This window comes from Daphnia magna, linkage group LG8, assembly GCF_020631705.1.
Source record: "Daphnia magna isolate NIES linkage group LG8, ASM2063170v1.1, whole genome shotgun sequence".
NCBI lineage: Eukaryota > Metazoa > Arthropoda > Branchiopoda > Diplostraca > Daphniidae > Daphnia > Daphnia magna.
This window is the reverse complement of record NC_059189.1, coordinates 9,886,198-9,906,879: the sequence shown is the minus strand read 5'-3', so window position 1 is coordinate 9,906,879 and position 20,682 is coordinate 9,886,198. Positions and strand designations below refer to the sequence as shown.

Here is a 20,682-nt window from a genome sequence, read left to right as displayed (position 1 = left end):
AAATTTTCTGCGGTTTTCTCGGAAATCCAATTTCAATAACACCTATTCCCTTTCAACAGTGTTAGTTCTGTGGGGCTTTTTGTTTCGAGAAACAAGTGACGACGCTCTTCTTAAACTGTTGTAGACTACATAAAATTGCAAGGGGCAAAAAGGATTTGCAAAGAAAACAAATGTAACAAAAAGAGGCAGAAGTACGAATGAAGCGTGAGATACTTTCGATGGTTTAATCGACGCGGTAAGCAACTGCATGTCCGGGGATGAGGACGGTCTTGGTCAGAGTGGCATCACGGACGGGCACTGCGGGAGCAGCCACTGCAGCGGGAGCGGCGTATTTGTAAGCGAAAGGAGCAGCGGTGTAGGCCGGGGTAGTTGTAACCGCGGGTAGCTGTAAGCGAATGGAGCGGCACCGTAGCTCAGGATCTGGCGTTTAGCGCGGACTGGAGCAGCCGGAGTAGCGGCAGCTTTGGCCTCGGCGTATTTAATGGCGAATTGCGCCTTGGCAGCGGCTACCTCGGGTGTGTCCTTAACTGGAGCTGGAAGGGCAACAGCGGCAGCAACGGGGGCAGCAGGGACGACTCCAGACTTGGCGGCAGTAACAGCGGCAGCATGTTCAACCTTGGCTCGGGCAACTTCGGGGGTGTCCTGGACCTGAACGGGGGCTACCAAGTTGGAGACTGGGGCAACGGGCAGGTCGTTTGAGAGGACGCGGAAGCCTCGGGAATCGGCGGTGTAAGAAACGCGGACCTCTTTACCCTCTGGGTTGAAGTAAGCGTAGCTTCCGACTTGGTTGCCGAAAGCATCTTGAATGTTGGTAGCGGCCTGTCCTGGGTGGGCATAGCCGAAACGGGCCTGGCCGAGCTCATCCTGTGCGTGGTACTGGCTGGCGGAGAAAGATGGGTAACCATAAGCAGCGGGGTAGGCAGCGAGGATGGCAGCAGCGCGAACAACACCGGTGTAGGGGTAGTATCCTCCGTAGTATGCGCTATATCCACCGAGACCTTTTCCGTAGTTGCCAAAGTATTGAGCTTGGGTGGCAACAGCCAACACCAACAGGCAAGCAATCTGTAAACGTAAAGGAAAGAAACAAAGGAAATTGGTAAATCAGGAAAGAAAGAATAAGAAAAATAAATCAGAAAAAGGATTTCAATTTATGTTGACTATATAGACTTGTTTACTGTAAACTTCATTGATGTTCTCGTAAGGTGACAGAAGAGCTCTGAACAGATGATATCGTGTGACTGTGGCATGTCTGTTTTATGCCCGTCAAATTTATCAAAGGAAAGATTCGGATAGTAACAGTAACAAGTTAAGTGTGTACTTGAACGACACCTATGCACCAACACCCTAAACAAAATAATGGAAGATCAGGGCGTTGTGAAGATTCGTCAACGGCCTTGCACCTTCCTACGAGCCAAGGTGTTTAGCTAATGTTTTATTGTCTTTTTGTGCGCTTTCTTGAAACCCATTTTCCGTAGATGTAAATGAATCGTCAAACTATGACCATCCTATTATAGTCATTCCGGTCACAGCAGAGCTTTCCCTTCTGACATCATGAAAATTGTTCAGTTTTATGACTTAATCGGGAGCGAGTGGCACCGACAGCTGTACACATTATTGTCTATATTTATACCTGCAAAGCAACTTGATTTTTAAAAATGCAGCTTTTTTGAACTCAATTTGAAAATGTAAACATGGCGCGTGAACGCGTTCCCTTTCGGTTTGTTTACCATTTTCAAAGAGCTAAGACATTTGTGACTTATTCCTTCCCAGTCGGCATAGCCGACATATAGGCCTGCCTTGTTTCTCTTTTGTTGGGGCTACTATAATCCAACGTGACAGCACAACAAGCGGCCAGTCAACAGACGCCTAGAAAACTTATCCTCCTAAAAGAAAAGAAAACAAAAAAAACGTGATAGAAATCGAGAATGGGAATAGTTTGTTCTACGCGCCTACACGTTTCGTATATACCGTACTATAGGCGGCTTCCCTATTAATAGAACCTTAGGTTTCTGCGGTCGCGCACAGCGACGCCAGCGGACGAGAGCGACCAGTTCCTCCCCGACTGGCACGGAGTCTGGACGCGGGGAGTCTTTGTTGTTTGTCTTTTTCTAAAAAAAAAAAATAAAATATTATAATTTAAACTTGGCCTCCTCCTTACCCTTCGCCTCTCTCTTCTTGGCGTGCGTGAGTACCCCGGACGGAAATATCACGCTGGGTGTGGTTCGTTCTATTTTTTTTTGCGGATAAATCGTAATCAGCCGTGCAACCCATATAACGAACTGTGAAGAGAAAACGAATTTGACATGGCCGAAGCCGACATCCCGCCTTTAGCGCATTTGCTCCAGCGGCAGCAGAGGTCATCCGGCTCCGTCCTGTCATCTCAGACGCCAGCTACGACGACCATTTCGACCATCGCCGTTCAAAGTGGCGCCACTCGTATCGTTGTTGCTCTTCTTCAGGTGACATTCTCATTCATCACCTTGCCCTTGATTGATATTTAACGACACATTTTGCATATTTCTCCAACTATTTAGCGATAGACTACAGTTAAAACAAAAAAAAATAAGGTTTTAAAGTTAAGTAATTCCCTCTTTATCAAGTGGAGGGTGTGAAATAAGTCAACTTGGGGGTTTCGCTCTGTTTGGTGCTTGTACCGCATAACTCCCGAGAGTCTCAGCTAGGGAGCTGGTTTGTGCCCCTCGAAAAGCGAATACCCCGACCCGTACCGAAATAGAAACAAATATAAACTTGAAAAACAAGAGGGAGAAACACAGGCGCAAACGGAAACGGCCAGCACGCAAGCCTTGTTCTTTTAAACAAAGACCAAAAGCAGGGCTTTCCTTCCCAGTATATTTGTACCGAGAATACGAATCTAAAATGCAACCTAGCAACCATGCGAATATGTTATTTTGATTTGGTACAACCCAGAAATAGAAAAAAAAATGAACACGAAATTGAGGTCTACCACCCACATAGCATTGCCATGATCTTGCTCTACATTGAACTATATGCAAGTGTTTATATAGCTTGCCAAAAAAGTGTTGGAATGTCGGACGAACGATCGATCTTACAGGGTCGAGTGGATTACGAAGGATTGGCTGTCAGGCAATTGCCTTTATACGAGTTAGGTTTTTATGTCACAATAATTTTAAGAGTAAACAGATAAATGTATAATCCCCATGTATCATTTCCTATTCATTTCGATGGTTTCATTTTCGTGCTTATTTACTTCGTAAACAGAAATGTTATTGTGAAATGCAGAAACACCCGCTATGTTTCGAGATAAACACGTAAATTGTTTAGCAAATTGAAAAGAAAAAGCTACGAACCTTTTTAACCTACGTTCCAGAAGCGAAGAGAATTGGGGAATGTTGACGATAATGATGCTAAGCAGACGAAGCCGTCAAGTTGACGCGTTTAGCTTGTTATTCTCGTTACGCTCGACCGAGGCAAACCCATGAATCCTTATCGACCAGTAACAAGGATAGATGTCTGCAATGTCACTTGTAAATTTTAATAGCTCGAGCGCATTGAGTTGGGAGAAGAAGAAGAAAAAAATGGCTGCGTTAACATTCATCTATTTATCACATCCAGCCAACACATCCTGTAGTGTGGTACAAAATGGCGACAATGATGGCCATCAATTGTGTCCACTCTTCAGGGAAATTCAAGTAACCTTGGGTATGAAATGGAAAATGTAGTGGGAAATTCATTTCTTGGTGAACATTTGGTGAGCAGGATTTGTTTTAAAAAGGGGAAATTTCTTTAATTTTAATTTTATGAATATCCTAAAACGGGCAACACGGGATGAGCACATTGTTGTCTTTGTCTATCGATTGGTTAAAATAAACGATATATGATTCAAATCCAATTGAAAAGAATAAAACGAGGGGAAACAATTTTATCGGAATTTATTGAGGATTTATTTCACGGTCGTCCAGGATATTTTCACTCGGAATTCTATCTTATTTTTTAACTTCGAGAAAATTTCTGGGATTTGACAACCCCGACACGTGGACATACCGATGGCCCTTCATCTGAGAAAGGCCGAGACCCCGAGAGCTGTTTGAAGGAAGGGCTTTCAAAACTGATCTTCTTTCCTTCAAAACAGGGGCGTGTACAATATTAAAGAATGGGATCCTTTTTATGTATTACAAAAGAGTAGATGGTGACTTTACGTTCTTGTCTACACGATGAAGCGATTGCCATACAGTTGGAATGCCTTCAATGAGCTTCTTTCCGGCACTCCTGTCGCCATTTGCTTCTGGTTTTTGTATCGAGCGTGTTTGCTTGTGTTTCATTGTTTAGTTTTTCCTTATCTTTAAAACAGATGGGGATATTTGAAGTGCTTTTTTCTACTCATCCATTCTTTTTTTTCTTTTCTGTAGAGTAAAGAATGGCTAGAGCTGCAGGTGCTGGAAATGAGTCCAGACATGACGAGAATGGGCGATTGCTTCGTTACGTCATCCGATCTGCTGATGGCTCATCAGGACGTCCTGAGAAAGTTACAGGTACGTTTTTTTCAACGAATGACTTGCGCCATTTGAAATAAACTGGATTTTGTCATATCCCCAGAGCAAGCAAAGTCCAGTGGAGGAGCTGCTGAAACAAGCCGACCAACTAATTGCAACTCAACGACCTCGTGCCGAAGTCTATGCTGCAATGGCCGAATCGCTCGGGCAGGCATGGAAAGATCTTAATTCTTTCCTGGAACAACGTAGGGTCATCCTAGAATACAACGTCGCCTTTCACAGGTATTAAACAATTTTATTCAAATTGTAAGCGTTTAACAAAAGGATTAACCATCGGTTAATCGGTATGTTCTATACTCGGAAACTGCCGAAAATATGTAGAACTTGTACACAATGGCGGGAATTTCCAGGAAAATGGCAATCTTGTTGTGTTTTTAGCCAACATGCAACAATCAATTTCGATCTGTTTGTCAATCGTAGTCTCTTGAAAAATTCCGAATGCTCGAACGATAGATTGGACTTGAGGGAAAAAACGTTGTGCATACCCCAAAGTAGAAAAAACATTTTACCAGCCAAATGGTTTGAGACAGAGGCAGGTTAAAGGTATACATCAGCGCCCCGAGTTTTCTTGTTGTTTGGGCACCGATCCAAAAGAACTGGTCTTTTCTTTTCGAAAAAAGAAAAAAACAACTTTACCCTCTTCCGAGTTTTGAAGGGAGTACCTATTTTTAGCACCCATGACTTTGAATCTGAATTTATTCTAGCGTCGCAAAAATTACGGTCTGCATGCAGTCGGGTCGTCTTCAATGAGTCAGTCAACAGTTATCCTATGACCTAGAAGCATCATTTTTTGTTAAGTGCGTGTTTTTGCATATTTTTACATGTAAAGCAATTTTTTTAGACCCCTACGCCCTATATGTAGAATTTTTTGTTAAAGTTGTTGACGAGTTCAAGTGCACCACTATCGCCCTCCTTTTCTAGAACATGAGCAGCAGCAAAAGTCTGTGCGTCCGTAACTCGGCTTGGTTCATGTACGCCATTTAACACTCGAGTGTTTTCTATTTTGGGAGGGGAATTTAAAAGAAATTCTAATGTTATTGTTCTGCATTTGTTTTCCCCGTTTTGTTTTTACAGTCACGCCGAAGATGTGATTGACAAGTTGGCTAGTTTAGATCGAGAGACGGCTAGCACGTCATCTTTACCTTCCGATGTGGACAGCATTAAAAGATTACGCACCAGAATCGAAGAAAGTCGTAAATCAGCTTTGGAGAGCCTTCGACTTGCTCTACAAGATGGTGAAGTGCTCATCGAAAAATTAACTGCCTTGAAAAATCTAGGCACGTTGGATTCTCGTCCAGGCCATATTTTAACAGCTGTCAATGCAGGTAGGTCAAAAACGAATTAACAATTGTGATGTTGAACTTGGTGAAATTCCTGGACTCGATTTCTAGCGCTGAATCAAGTGAGAAGATGGTTGGAAGCCCTTCACGACCGACGCCGTCGTTCCGAGTCAACATTTTTGCAACGACGTGCAGCCCTTGATCAATGGTCAGAAGTTTGTTGTTTACGACGAGATTTGGCAGCCACCGAGAAGCGTCTAGAAGTCCTGGGACGTGACAGTAGCTCTGCACTGGGCGATTCTTCCGCCACGGCTGAACTGCTCCTATTCGAGCACAATAAAATCCAGCCGGAACGCAAAGAGCTTCAAGAGAAGACGTTAAAATTAACACACATGGCTGAGGAACTGCAGGCTCGTTGGCGTAATGAATTGGGCGGAGCTAACGGTGCCGAGCAGGTACGCAAAGAAGCGTATGCCTTACTGGACAAGACGAGCGAGTTCCTGGAAACGGTGGAGCAACGAGAACAGCTTTTGACTCAGTCGATTCATTTCTTCAGAGTTGCTGGAACAGCATTGACTAAATTGGATCAGTTGGAAGTGCAACTGACCGCTCATCAAGCCCCACCAGGTTCTGCTCAACTTGCCCAGCTTCACGCTCAAGTGTCTCGGGCTCTAGAAGATGCCACTGCACCTGCTTTGCATCATGGTTATTCTTTACTGGACATTGTCGGTCGTTCTCATCCAGGCGCCGAGGTGGGACTATTTTGGAATTTGTTTGTTCCATTGCGTTATGATAAATGATTTTAATTGTTGAATCAGGGTATCAGGAAAACCGTGGAACTTATTGAAAATCGAGGCATTCAGTTGGGTAGTCTCTGCACGGCACACAAAGAAGAGAGTCTTCGTATTACGCAAGCTGTTCGCAGTTTTATCGAACAATATGAAAACGTATTTCAAAATATGCGTATCACATACGTTAATAATCTATCATCTTTTATTCCTTATTAGTTGCAATCGTGGCTGCTGGATGTGATTGAAGGATTTCTCCGGACCCACACGGACATGCGTGGTACTTTGCCTGAAGCCAGGGATATATTGGACATGCATATTCAATTATTCAACGACTTGAAAGTAATCGCTTCTAATCAATGTCGTCTTACGCAAACAAAAATCTAATCATTTCGGGTGGATTCGGACAGATGAAAAGCACTGAAATCGAGTCTCTACTAAGATCAGTCAATCCATTATGCGAAATGGCCGAAGAAATTCAAGCTCACGAGGTGCAGATGAAAGGAGACGTCCTGCATGACACGTGGAAGAGACTTTGTCGAGCTTTAGCCGACCGGGTGGAATTGATGCAATCCTACGTCCGATTACACGCCCTAGCTATGGCAGTTCAAGAAGCTTGGGACGATGTCGAGTCTCGATGTCAACAATTCGACGTAGATGAGGATCCTTCTGTTGCTATACGCCAAGTCGAAGAAATTTGGCTGGACGGCCAACAGAAATATTTGCAACTGAGCCAACTGGGCCGTAATTTCATGGCCGATGCCCTTAAGGTAGTTTATCATTGATTTCCAATGATCTCGTTTTGCTTTGACTGTCATTATTTTGTTTTTATTTGGGGTGGGGGTCTTAGATTTCCGACCGCTACTTGGATGTGAGAAAAGCCTGTCTCTGTGTAGAGAGTCTGCTCGAATATTTGGGAGGCCGGCAGTTGACCGTCCATCATACCCAGGAAACCTGGATCGAAACGGTGACTACCATCCAGCATACGCGCCGTGAATGGAACAATTTCGTTTCCATCGTCCAATCGGTAGTTTCTAATTGAAGTTTTATTTGTGCCCTTTGTGATTAAAATGATTGATTCGGCAAGGTGATGGAAATTCACGAAGAGAAAGAACAAAGTCTTTACCCGATGCTTCCGACGGCGGAAGATTCTAGTCATGGAATTGCCGTCCAGCATCCAACCTGCACAGCGATGGTGGGTTTGCTTGAAGAGAAATCTAAAAATGTTGTCAATGAATGGACTGCAACGCTCAGCCAGCTGGAATCGAAGAAATTAGATGCCGAACAAACTAAGCTCTCTTCAAGTATTTGATTAATTCAGAAAAATTAATTTAATGAGAGCCGTAATCAATACTTTCTTACTAGCTGCGAACCAAGAAGATCGGTCGAAGATGTTGGGAGACGTTTGTCTGCTCCAGCAGCGGATGCAGTTCAGGTTGAAGGAGTACAAGACACTTGTTCAAATGGCTCTTGGACTTTTCAGAAACTTGTCCGAAGTGGAAAGAACGATTGAAGTCGTTGAGAGGAAATCGCATCAGCACAACACAACATACGAAGTAGATCAGGCGATCAAAGATCATCAAGTAACTCGCAACACAATCGCGGAAATGATTAAAATTACGAAGCAAGAGGCAGACCAATTCATAAGTTTACTAAGAGATCAGGTAGAGCGACATTCAGTAGTTTAATTACATACAACTTGCAATGAGAGTTAACAACGGCGAATGATGCAGGAACCACCTGGAATTGCCCAGCCGGATGTGAATCTAGTCGAGTATTATTTAATGAAGACAGAAGATGATTGGCGAAAGAGTTGGCAAACGGAAGAAAATCGACTCGCTCGTCAGAGGCAGCGCTGTCAGTTCAACAATGATTTGCATACCATCAACGTCCAGCTTGATGACCTTAGCAAACAATTGGCTGCTATGCGAGGACAGTACGGATCATCTTTAGCGGCTGCCAAAGTCACTTCTCAAGCATTCTTTCAGTTCGAGAAGACAGTCGAGGTATCAAACGTTTTCTTCAGTCTCTAAATCCCTGATTTGAATGAATGATTTTTAATCTTTTTTGGTTTTTTTAGTTGCTGGAAGTGCGGGTAGAGACGTTCGTCAGCACGGACAAGAAAATGATTGCGGAAGATGATGAAGATCGGGCCAATCTGGAAGTGGAAGTGTCTCAGATGAATCGCAAATGGAGCAGTTTCCACCGGGAAGTCGGGGAAACACGTCAACAAATTAATCTTTCCATAGATTACTTCACTCTAGTCGAAGAAGTGGAGCAATCCTTCCGGTCAGGTAGTCAGATGTTGGTTACAGTTGCTCGTAAATCGACACAAGTCAAGACGCCGGAAGAGGCGACCACGTTATTGAAAGAAGTTGACGGATTCATAAAACCTCAAGAAGCTCAACTGGAACGCAAGATAACCAAGATTTCACAGATGGCCATCCAACTTTACGGTATAATCCTACAATTTAACGACAATGTTCTATTGATTTTTCATTATTTCGGATTGGTTTCAGGTCACGAGAGTTCTGATCGCATCCAGCCAGTGCTTCAAGAAAACCGTAACATGTTGGACTCTTTCTCGGTTATGAATGCAGAACTGACAACATTGGCTACGAATCTGAAAGCCGCTGAAGATCGTTTCAAACAAGCAGAAGTAAATCAATCGCATCATATTTTAATTACTCAAAACTATTATTTGTTATTTTAATGGAAATACTCAGACGCAAGCGGCTGTGCAGGAATCGCTGGATGCAGCCAGGGCGGAAGCGGCTTCAGCTCGAGCTGCAGCCTCTGCTGCCGAAGAAGCTCGTAAGGCGGCTGAAGCGGCCGCGTTGGCTATGAAGGAAACCCAATCACCTCCGCCACGTCCACCTCTTCCAGCCAGTATACCTGAATTGCCCAGGCCGTCAGCTGCCGCCCTCTCCTCCGGCAGGGCTCCTACGCCCCCGAAACGAGCCAAACCAGTTGAAATGCCTATCGACGAACCTATTTTTACCACTTTGCTTCAAGATGCTACGGTTGAGGAGAGTAAAGCTGTTCAACTGACGTGCAGGTTTGCTTTGAGAATTGCTCATTTAGTTTTTAATTGATAATTAATTTTTTTAAATTATTGGTTGTGGTAGGGTGACGGGCCAACCAACCCCATCTATTTTGTGGCTGAAAGACGGAATGGCCATCGCCAATAATCCCGACTATCAAACGAAATTTGACGAACGAGATGGCACCTGTTGTCTGACTATCGACGAAACGTTCGCCGACGATTCAGCTCGTTTTACCTGCCAAGCCAGTAATGTAGCCGGAATCGCTGAAACCACTGCTTTTCTTCGAGTTCAAGGTGATCCCAGTTTGTTTTCTTTTCTCTATTTTCTGGTTAGATAATTCGTGATGGTTGATTTCAATTGTTTCTTGTTTTCCAGAATGCGCGGAGGATGTCTTACTACCACCGGAATTCGTCGAGTCTTTGATTGATTCGACGGCCAGAGAAGGCCAGCCTCATCAGCTCTCTTGCCGTGTCGTAGGCATTCCCGTCCCGCTGATTTCGTGGTACAAGAACGGCATCTGCGTGGACTACTGTCGTGATTACAACATCTCCTTCAACGACGGCCTGTGCACGTTAAGTTTTTCGCAAGTCTTTGTCGAAGACGGTGCCATGTTCGAATGTAGGGCCGCAAACGAGGCAGGTGACGCTGACACGGCAGCCCATCTCACCGTCGAACGTAATCACACTGACAGCTGTCAACGTTTTAATTTATTCAAATCTCTTTTTGTGGTCGTGGTGTCAATTTAAACTGATTTTTGTGCAGCTTTGGAACCAACGGAGGTACCTGCTTTCAAACCAGGTTTGAGTAGCAACGTTATGGCTCGCACTGGCCAAAAAGTCCGTCTCGAATGCGTCATATCTGCCGGACTGCCCAAACCTTCAGTGCTATGGTTGCACAACAACAAACCGGTCAAGGAAACCCGAGACATCAAAGTATTTTTATCGAGTTTCATTTTATGCTGTTCTATTTTTAAAAATTACGTATTGATGCAATTCTTTCTACAGACTTTGGTGGAAGGTAACAGACATTTGCTGACTATCACCGAGGCGTTTCCCAAAGATGCTGGGACGTATACGGTCGTGGCGAGAAATCCAGCGGGCGAAGCCATCACGACATGCAATTTAGCTGTCAAGGTAATTAAAATAAAAAAGAAAAAGTTCTTATCGGCTTATTGGCAAAAAGAAAAGTAGCAAGTTTTACTACAACGCGTTCTTTTTTTTTTCTTCTAAAATACAAGGGTCGGGTTCCGACAGAAACTTCGGATTCGGAACTTGCGTCAGACATGGAACCTATCAAACCAGGTATCCAGCAAAGCTTACCAGCCAAAATGAACGTCCGCGAAGGCGACAAAGTTAGAATGGATTGCGTCATTGTGGCTCAACCCGAACCTGAGGTGAGTCTGACTAATCTGCCCTTAAAACCCCATTGCGTACTAATTTTTAGGGCATGTCCACATTTTCAATTGGTTTGATTGATTGCAATTTCCAGGTAATCTGGTATCATAAAGATCGACCTGTCAAAGAATCCAGCGATTTCCAGCTCATTTTTCAAGGCGATCGTTGCTCTTTAATTATCCGCGAAGCTTTTCAAGAAGATGCCGGACTCTATAGAGTTGTGGCCGTCAATTCAGCTGGCGAAGCATCCAGCCAATGTCACCTAACCGTATCTCGTAATCATATTTTTTCTTTCCCCCTTTTTTCTCATTTGCAAACGAAGTAGGGACGAATTATCCATTTTTCATTATCTTCTTTTTGTTTTCTCAACGCAGCGATAGAAGAGAAACTACACGATGAAGGGACTAATTCATCAGTGACTTTAGCCTCCTTGACAGCGCAACCAGATCCCACGACGGAACCGCCCGTTTTCAAAAAGACTTTTGGCAATGTAGCAGTAGACGAAGGCGGGCCATTGATCTTAGATTGCACCATTACCGGGCGACCCACGCCTCACGTCTGTTCTTTTCTTTTTTTTTTTTTACTGATTAACAATTCTTGTTGGTTGACTTTATAATTAACGCGATATCTTTCTCAACCAACAGGTCCAATGGCATTTTAATGATCAACCCATCACCGCGTCTGGTTTCGGATTTAAAACCACTAAAATAGGGGAAAACCAGTATCGCTTGTCCGTCGATATGGCCCGTCCGGAACACGGTGGTCGCTACAAATGCGTAGCGGAAAGCCAATCGGGAGTAGCTACTTGTGTGGCAGATGCCACCGTCCAGCCGAGAAAACAAGACGACTCTTTTGTGAACCGGAGGGCCGTTTTTAGCCAATCCAGCACCGTTGTCAGTAGCCAAGAGAGCAGCTATCGTTCCGTGACTCGACAAGTCCAGCAATCGATCACGCAAGTGACGGGTCAGGCTGCCCAACAGATGGCGACTGAGCGTACGGAAGTTATCGAGAAAGAGGGAGATGATGAGCCGGTGTTGTCTGTTAAACAAAGGGCGAGTCTTTTCGCTGGAACAGAAGCGGCCACGCCCAAAGCCAATCCTGTCCAGGTGGTAAAGAAAACTCAGCGCAAAGATGTGGCTCCCAGATTCGTAACAGCTTTGACTGGCGTCATGGTGGAGCCGGGGGCCAATATCCAGCTGGAGGGCATATTGGATGGTCATCCTATTCCGGATGTCAAGTGGTACAAAAATGGCGTTGAACTTGTCCCGCCGGAAGAGCAAGATCGATTAGATGTTTCATCCGGAGGGCAGAAAGTCCGTTTGTCCATTAAACAAATGGAAGAATCCGATGCTGGGAGGTACACCTGCACGGCTAGGAATTCCGCCGGAACCGCTAGTAGCACGGCCGATGTGGTCGTTCGTCGCACCCAGTTTCCGTAATAGATTTTTCTTTTAGCGTAACATGTGAAATCCGGTTTTTAATATTAGCGAAAAACTTTACAGGCCCGTGTTTGGCAGACGATTGCAGGCGCAGACGGTACGTTCTGGCTCTCGAGTTACGATGGAAGTCGAAGTGACTGGAACTCCTCCGCCGGAAGTCTCTTGGAGCAGAGACGATCGTTTGTTGAGCTCCAACAATGATGGACGCATATCCACTAAAGTGGAAGGCACTCGCCACTGGATCGTCATTTCTAAAGTGTCCGAGCTGGATGCTGGACGTTACACTGTCAGGGCTATGAATCGAGCCGGAGAATCTATTAGCACGGCGGAATTGTTCGTGTCGGCTGCCTCTAGTCGTTGAAGAGCCTTCCAGCCGGAAACATCCACCACTCAAAGTGGATGTGACTGCCAAACCTGCTGATTTGCTTCCAGAACCGCCACCGGAAGTGCTTTACGCGCCTAAATCTGAGACGCCTAAAAGCTCTTCTTCCGGAACTCGGGTGGATTTTGCGGAAAAAACCCGTTTGCTGGAAGAGGCCAGCAAAATAGTCAGCCCGACCGAAGTTCCAGGTCGTATTCGACTTTTACCCATGCCGTCCGACTCTGAATCTTCTCCGCCGAGAATAATCCGCCCAACCCCGCCTCCGGAATTGCCTCCTCGTCAGCCCAGCGTTGAATTGTCGAAATTCGAACCTTTTCCGCAATTGGAACCGTTTCCTTTCAAACCCGATCCGCCACGGCCGGAAAAGAAGAAACCGGCTGCTGTTCCAGCCGTGCGGAAGCCTGGGAAATTCGTTCGCGGCGAATCGCGTGAAAGCGATTACGAAAGCGATCTGGAAGGTGCGCGGATTACACCCAGATGGGTCCCGCCCGGAAGCGATACAGACGACACGGCGAGCTATAAGAAAGTCAAGCCAAAATTAGCATCGGATGGTGAACGTACGAGCCGGGCTGTTTCCAAAGAACCGACTCCGCCCACCCAGTTTGAAGTTCCAGCTGAAATGGAGGGTCCACCGCGGCCAAAAGTTCTTCCTCTAGAGCCGGAAGTTGTCCCACCCAAGCAAGAAGAGCAGCAGTCGCAGCTCATTGCCGCGCCCGGCACCCAAACTTGGCCCAGAATAAAATCGCCAAAACCGCCATCCGCCGAAGGCTTGGCCATGGAGAAATCGTGGGTTCCAAAACGAGTGGAAAGCGATTCCAAGACTTTGCCGAGGTTGTCGGTCAGCCCAGTGGGTCATCTGAAACCGTCGCCAAAAGCTCTCGAAATGGAAAAACAATGGAGTCATCGATTTACTAGTCACAATTCCAAAATCTGGCCGCCACCACCGTCTGAGCAAGAGCCCCCGTCCATCCCGATTTGGACGGGACACTCGTCAACGCAGCAGACCAGCACCGTGATTGAACGCACGGACCAACGATTTGAAAGTGTCACCAAGAAAAGCATTTTGAAAACTGCAACGACGGGTCCCACGGTTATCGATCAACCGTCACGACATGTCACAATCCAAGGCGAAGACGAAGTCGTTTTTGCGAAGGTTGCGTCCGTCATCCCGTCAGAGCCGACGGCCCTGAAGTCGCAGTCTCCACAGACCAGCAAAAAGGTATTCGAATGAGAGGAGCTTGTGTTTTTAGATTGTTATACTATCCAGGACTTGGTTGTCCTTGGAATTTAATTATTCCATGAAGGTACGCACCTTTGGATTTACCTGGTTTCCTCATACGATTTTTTTTAATAACTCTGGAACACTTAAAGTTATCCGTAGCGTACGATAACAGAGTAGTTGGTTTTTTTGTTGTTTTAAAGTCAACTTTTATTTTTTGTATAACAAAATGCGTTGGGTTAAAAAAAGAAAAGGATTTGCAAAGAAAAAAAATGTAAAAAAAAAAAGAGGCTGAAGTACGAATGAAGCCTGAGATACTTTCGATGGTTTAATCGACGCGGTAAGCAACAGCATGTCCGGGGGTGAGGATGGTTTTGGTCAGAGTGGCCTCACGGACGGGCACTGCTGGGGCAGCCACGACAGCGGGAGCTGCGAAATTGTAAGCGAAAGGAGCAGCGGCGTAGCCGGGGTAGTTGTAAGCGAATGGAGCGGCACCGTAGCTCAGGATCTGGCGTTTAGCGCGGACTGGAGCAACAGCCGGAGTAGCGGCAGCTTTGGCCTCGGCGTATTTGATGGCGAATTGCGCCTTGGCAGCGGCTACCTCGGGTGTGTCCTGAACTGGAGCCGGAAGGGCAACAGCGGCAGCAACGGGGGCAGCAGGGACGACTCCAGACTTGGCGGCGGTAACAGCGGCAGCGTGTTCAGCCTTGGCTTGGGCAACTTCGGGGGTGTCCTGGACTGGGACGGGGTGCTACCAAGTTGGAGACTGGGGCAACGGGCAGGTCGTTTGAGAGGACGCGGAAGCCTCGGGAATCGGCGGTGTAGGAAACGCGGACCTCTTTACCCTCCGGGTTGAAGTAAGCGTAGCTTCCGACTTGGTTGCCGAAAGCATCTTGAATGTTGGTAGCGGCCTGTCCTGGGTGGGCATAGCCGAAACGGGCCTGGCCGAGCTCATCCTGTGCGTGGTACTGGCTGGCGGAGAAAGATGGGTAACCATAAGCAACGGGGTAGGCAGCGGGAACGGCAGCAGCGCGAACAACACCGTTGTAGGGGTAGTATCCTCCGTAGTATGCGCCATATCCACCAAGTCCGTATCCGTAGTTGCCAAAGTATTGAGCTTGGGTGGCAACAGCCAACACCAACAGGCAAGCAATCTGTAAACGTAAAGGAAACAATCAAAGGAAATTCTTAAATCGAGAAATTGTGGCTAGACAAGAGAAGATAATTCAATGAATGCCGAATGCAAATTTATTTACCGTGGACTTCATTTTAGTTCTCGTAAGAAAGGAAGAGGAGCTCGGAATGGATGCTATTGAAAGACTGCGCTTCGACTCTTTTATACTCGCCCACCTGTTGAGATCCCGATGTCGCTCGAATAACGTAATGTAGGCGGAACGTTGCCTTTGTCCTCGCTTGACCACACCCAAAATGTAGTGAAGATCGTAGAATGGTGTAGAATCGTCAACGGCCTTGCTTCGAGCTAAGGCGTTCACCACATTTTCATACCTACACACTTGAACGTGTGCGCGTACACAATCGGCCTTGAAACTTCTCAAGAGCCTTCCTATCACTCACCTTGTTACATCGTGTCTAGTTCCGGGTTCTCTTGACGGAGTAACCACATTCTTCGCTCCGTCTTTTTCATTTGCATCCAACGGAAAAATCTCCAAACTCAATTCCAATTTGATTACATCTGCACTAAAATCTTTCGAATTTTTGGTGGTCTCCCCACAGTTTGAGCCGTTCCCTCAACTGGAACCTTTTCCTTTCGAGGCGAATCCTCCTGGTCCAGCAGTCGATGCCAAGAAATGTGGAGCACCGCCCGTCCGCAAACCGGGCAAATTCGTTCAAGGGCAATTTATGGAGAGTGACTACGAGAGCCATCTGGACAGCTCTCGCATTCCATCCAGATGGCTGCCTGCGGGTAGCGATACCGAAGAGACATCCAGCTTCAAGAAAATTCAACTGCCCAAGTTGTCGACTGACAAACCTGCCGAGCGGAAGCAAGGAAAGTGTCCGTCACCTCCGTCCAAGTACGACGTCAATCCTCCGCAGTATGTCGGACCTCCGCGACCGGAATTTAAGAAGCCTTCGCCTCCAGTTCAGACGGAGTTTAAACTGCCTACCCCACTTAATCAGCCCGAGTCTAAACTGCCTACTCAGCCGGAAGGGTCTCCCAGAAAGCCGTCCATTACGGGAACGGAGACTGTCCAGCGAATGCAGATGGAAGAGTCGACTCGTTTCAGTAAACGATTTGTCACAGGTAAACAGATTTTCTAATTTTAGCTATTTAAAATATTTGTAATTGTTTGACACGTTTGTTTGTATAGTTGAGCAGACGACTAGAACTGTCCAATTGCACCCGGCTGATGTGGTTAGACCAGCGCCAGCTGTTGTTCCAGCGGTTATTAAGCGTCCGGTAGAACAGCCTCTGGAACCTTTTCCTTTCGTGCCCGATCCACCTCAACCGAGAAAAGCCTATTCTCCGTTGTCGGTCGTTAAGCCCAGCAAGTTCATTCCGGCTGGATGCTCTAGAGAAAGCGATTACGAAAGCGATTATGATGGTGCAAAAATCAGGCCTAGATGGACGCCGGCCGGCAGCGATGCAGAGTACGAACCTGCCTACCGTAAGGTCCAGCCGCCATCGTCTGCCGCAAGTGCCAATAAGAAACCGACTACTGGAGCACGAACGCCTACACCACCGTCTGTATTCGATCAGCCGCCCAGTTTTCAAGGCCCGCCTCGCCCAGTCATTAGCCCGACAGATGTGATTAAAATCAAATCGGCACTTGACAAGTCTGAGGAGAGGCCCGTCGTACTAGTCAAACCGAAAGCCATTCGTCTGCCAGCTCCGCCAATAACCGCCCAGACGGGTAAGGTTTTGCAGCCGGCCGAAGAACCCGTTTATTGCTATGCCGAGCCACCACCCACTGCTGCTGCCGCTCGTAAATTAAACTGTCATAAATTTACATTCGCTTTTCGATCAATTACCTAATGACATTTACGTAACGTAGAGGAGAAGGCGGCTTCGCATTTCGTCCAGATGTCTGACGCTTTCCGAACGAAAGCCCAGCATTTCGCCCAGCAAGTCATTTCGGACGTCAAAGCGACCAGCGTTATTCCTCCTGAGGTGACAGCAGCCGAACAGCCGGTAGAAGCTAATCCCACTGTCGAACAACAGCCAGCAGTTGAAACGACGGGCAATGAGCCACAAGCCTATCACGAAGAAAGTCGGCAGTCAGAGTTCGGTAATTAATGCGTTGTATTTCGGCGCGTGATTTTGACACCCAGCCCACTAACATCACCATTAATCATGCATTTTGTGAAATAGGTACGAAGCACATCGATCCAGACACGGGTCTAATCTATTTCAAGTACGATTTCGGTTACGAATTCGGTCTTGTGCTGCCCGGTGAGCCGCAAAAAGTAGACAAGATTGAAACAAGCATTGGCAAGGAAGGAACTATTGAGCTTCCCGTTTTACACGAGCAAACAGTCACACCAACACCGCCAGCAAACAACCCTTCTTCTACACCAACCGTTGCAACTGGGGAGATTCAAAAGCAGCCTGCTAAGAAAGAGATGCCAAACTTTAAACCAAAGAAATTTACGCAATACAAAGCTGCTAAGTGGGAGCCCACTGACAGTGAGTTATCTGATCAGGAGAGTGGGAAAGTACCTTCGTGTTACTACGACGAAAGGAAACAGACCTACAGTAAATTCCAGCCTCCAGAACGTAGTCTCAGCCCACAATCCCTGGCATCCAGTTCCCCTCGAGATAGCATTTCTGGACCTCAAAAGCTGCCAGGTATTTCTCAAAAACAAACGTTGAGTCAGAGTTGATGTTACTCATCAACTACCGTTTATTTACCTTGGTTCACCAGAATAGAACAGTGACCCATCTTTTAATGGTTGGAGGAGAAATGAGAAAATAACTTGCAAGCCAGGTAAGATGCTGAATTGAGCCCTTTTGCAATGGATATCACCCCAAACACACACACACATTTGACCGCCTTTACTACAATGCGATTTTATTGAATAGATTTCAGGATCTTCTTATAACTAACGAAATTATTTATGTTTTACGCAAAACACCCTTTGTTCTTTTGCTGTTGCTGCTGCTGCAAAACTGGTTGATATTATCTTTCTGTCCCGACATTGTTTATCGACACGAACAGAACTCTTTGGAATTTGGATGTTTACTTGGAAACTAAATTTCCCCTCCCTCTTATTTCAACTTGGTTGTTTATTTTGGCTTTGGATCGACATCTAGTGGGCTCTGATAGAACTATAAACATCAAATACATCTTCACCTGATGATGCAGTATATATCGTAATAAATAAAACAAAAATAAAAAGAAATACACGGGGCATAATACGAAAAATTCGGGACTAAGTCGTAAAAAGTATAGATTTTTTTTTTTTTTACATTTTTCTCTTTTTTTTTTGTTGCTTTTTAACACAAAATATTTACAGGAAAAGGATATATTATTGCACCGGAGAGCAGCTGCGGTTGGTTGCCAATGTTTTTGCGACAGATTGGTCTTGTTTTGCGCCATTTTCAACGACGTCGCGGGCGGATGAATCACCGGATTGCAATAGCCGGAGCAAGAGGGGATCGAGATGAGGTCTCCTCTTAAGTGAGCAAGCGCTTTAATTTTAGATCATGCCCTCACACAGAGCCAGCAGAGCGAACGTGTAACCGGTCGTGACAGCTCCAGCAGGAGAGACGATCTTACCACACGTGTGTGATGTTGAGGGGCGAGAAAAAGAGAGTTGAGAATTGGTTTGTTTGCTTTGGAAGAGGGGAAGGAGAAGAAAAAAAAGGAGAGCAACGACGTCGTCGAGAGACTCGATGTGCGGAATTCCACAACGACCGGCGGCGGCGCCGCTCTCGCCCTTATGGCCTTTTTGTTTCTTTTTATTTTTCTCTGGAGAAAGAGGAAAAAGAAAAACTATTTCTATTTTGTTTTAAAGATGCACCAATTAACGCTGCCATCGCTTAAGTTTAGCTCAGGAATGTTTCGTTACGTTTTCCATCCTGCTTTTCTGGATGAATCGTGCCGTAGACGATGGGCGTCAAAAGTCTGGTAGATTCGAGAAAGAAAAGAAAAAAAACTTGTCGACTTAGACTCCACCTTTTAGATGGAAGAGAATTTTGTGTTTGTAATATCTTGCCCCCTTAATTTCGTGAGTTCCAACCCTCGTTCGTCTTGATTCATTCAAATCACGTGATGGTTGACGTCACAAAACGAGAAGAACTTCTTGTTTCAATCTGCATGCGAACAAACAACAGTTTAAACGTATGCACGATCGAGCGGCTGTAACTGAAAACATTTTGACATGTTGGATGACATTACCTGTTGCTTTTCTTCTTTTATTTGAGTGTGTGTACGTGCGCCGCAACATCTCCAGGTCAAATCAGATCGTATAGTAATCATAGGTTTTCAATAGCGGGGGGTGGGTGAAGAAAAGAACGGGTAACCTCTTTTTTTTTTTTTATTCTCTTTTTCTTTGAGTCTATCTAGTTACCTTTTATGGTCTTTTGAAAGGGAGGGAGGAATATATGTGTCCTTCTATCCTCTCTCTTTTTTTTATTTTATCCGGTGTGTGTGTGTGTGTGTGTGTGTTATTTGCCCGCGTGTGTGCATTTTTTTTCCCGTCTGGTTCACATGTTCAAATATGGTCACACATTTTGGGGTTCGTATTTTTTTTTTTTCTTCTCTTTCTTTATTCACCTATACAGAGCGAGACTATACACACACACACTAGCACGAAGCAGCTACAAGAAGAAGACGAAGAGGTTAGGCGGTGGATAACCAGTTGTTGTTGTTGTTATTTGCCTGAGGCGTTTCGATGCCGGGGACTACGACATACATGCATATATAAAGTGACGTCATCGTCTTTTCTGTATCTTTCTCTCTTACCTTTTTTTTTTTTTAAAAGAAATAAGAGAAGCCGAGAGAGAGTCTGGAGAGTTCTCCCAATCCCACGCGCGCTCACACATAGTACTATCCAAAATAAACTTTTTTTCGTCAACGAATCAAATCACGAAGAAAAACTGTTCAGTTTTTTTTTTTTTTTTTTAACGGTCCAGTTGACATTGCCCGTTAAAACAAATGAGCTTGTTTTAATTGCCTTTCGTTATTGTTTTGCTGTAAATGTCACAAAAAATTGAGGAATGTCTTTTTTTTTTCAGGGGCATTCAAACAGAATGAATCAACAGTTTGAACAGATAAACAAAAAATAGACAAAATGAATATTAAGTCATTGTGTTGGTTGTTGTTTTGGAAGCCTTAACAATAAGAATTCAAAAAAAAAACAAAGAAGATGGTGAAGACGAATTAAGCGTTCAGAGCCGGCCGGTAAGCGAGCCGTCCGGCTCTGTATTTTATAATATATTTTGTTTTGCTGGTCCAGTCTTTTTTTTTTCCATTTCTCTCTCCTTCTCTAGGCTTCCTTCTTATTTAAGCATAGACACACACACATACACGGTCGGGCGTGAGTCAGCTGAGAGAGAAAAGAACTTCCAAAGCCGCCAGAAAAAAAGAAAAAAAACTGAAAAGAAAATGCGAAGTGAACACGAAGAAGAAAAGGAAAA

At 45.4% G+C, this 20,682-nt stretch overlaps 2 protein-coding genes, 2 long non-coding RNA genes and 1 pseudogene across 5 annotated transcripts; 1 reads left to right on the top strand and 4 right to left on the bottom strand.

Moving 5' to 3' along the window:
- Window positions 1-208: 208 nt before the first annotated feature.
- Window positions 209-1,315, bottom strand: LOC123475469 (annotated as a pseudogene).
- Window positions 1,316-2,109: 794 nt separating this feature from the next.
- LOC123475488 lies at window positions 2,110-3,627 on the bottom strand. The gene is made up of 2 exons (XR_006650609.1): window positions 3,330-3,627; window positions 2,110-2,485 (listed from the first exon to the last, which is right to left on the bottom strand). It is a non-coding gene; the product is annotated as an uncharacterized LOC123475488 (long non-coding RNA).
- Window positions 2,136-18,399, top strand: LOC116929141 (titin). The gene is given in 30 exon segments (XM_032936292.2): window positions 2,136-2,459; window positions 4,389-4,511; window positions 4,576-4,754; window positions 5,607-5,857; window positions 5,924-6,564; window positions 6,631-6,759; window positions 6,820-6,942; window positions 7,011-7,370; window positions 7,451-7,627; window positions 7,688-7,904; window positions 7,966-8,264; window positions 8,334-8,606; window positions 8,681-9,056; window positions 9,120-9,259; window positions 9,327-9,658; window positions 9,729-9,940; window positions 10,023-10,322; window positions 10,410-10,579; window positions 10,652-10,780; window positions 10,885-11,040; window positions 11,136-11,316; window positions 11,416-11,597; window positions 11,686-12,476; window positions 12,544-12,828; window positions 12,830-14,081; window positions 15,816-16,344; window positions 16,412-17,026; window positions 17,096-17,329; window positions 17,413-17,889; window positions 17,966-18,399. Coding segments are annotated over 30 exon segments (9,294 nt in total). The 5' UTR covers window positions 2,136-2,303; the 3' UTR covers window positions 17,971-18,399.
- LOC116929159 (adult-specific rigid cuticular protein 15.7) lies at window positions 14,274-15,449 on the bottom strand. Its single transcript, XM_032936317.2, is given in 3 exon segments — window positions 14,274-14,829; window positions 14,831-15,235; window positions 15,338-15,449. Coding segments are annotated over 3 exon segments (837 nt in total). The 5' UTR covers window positions 15,350-15,449; the 3' UTR covers window positions 14,274-14,409.
- On the bottom strand, window positions 16,339-19,526 carry LOC123475484. 2 transcript variants are annotated; one of them, XR_006650597.1, is made up of 4 exons: window positions 19,442-19,525; window positions 19,113-19,356; window positions 16,700-19,012; window positions 16,339-16,612 (listed from the first exon to the last, which is right to left on the bottom strand). It is a non-coding gene; the product is annotated as an uncharacterized LOC123475484 (long non-coding RNA). The 2 variants fall into 2 exon arrangements; XR_006650596.1 differs by having other exon boundaries at window positions 16,700-19,356; window positions 19,442-19,526.
- Between the last annotated feature and the right edge of the window lie 1,156 nt (window positions 19,527-20,682).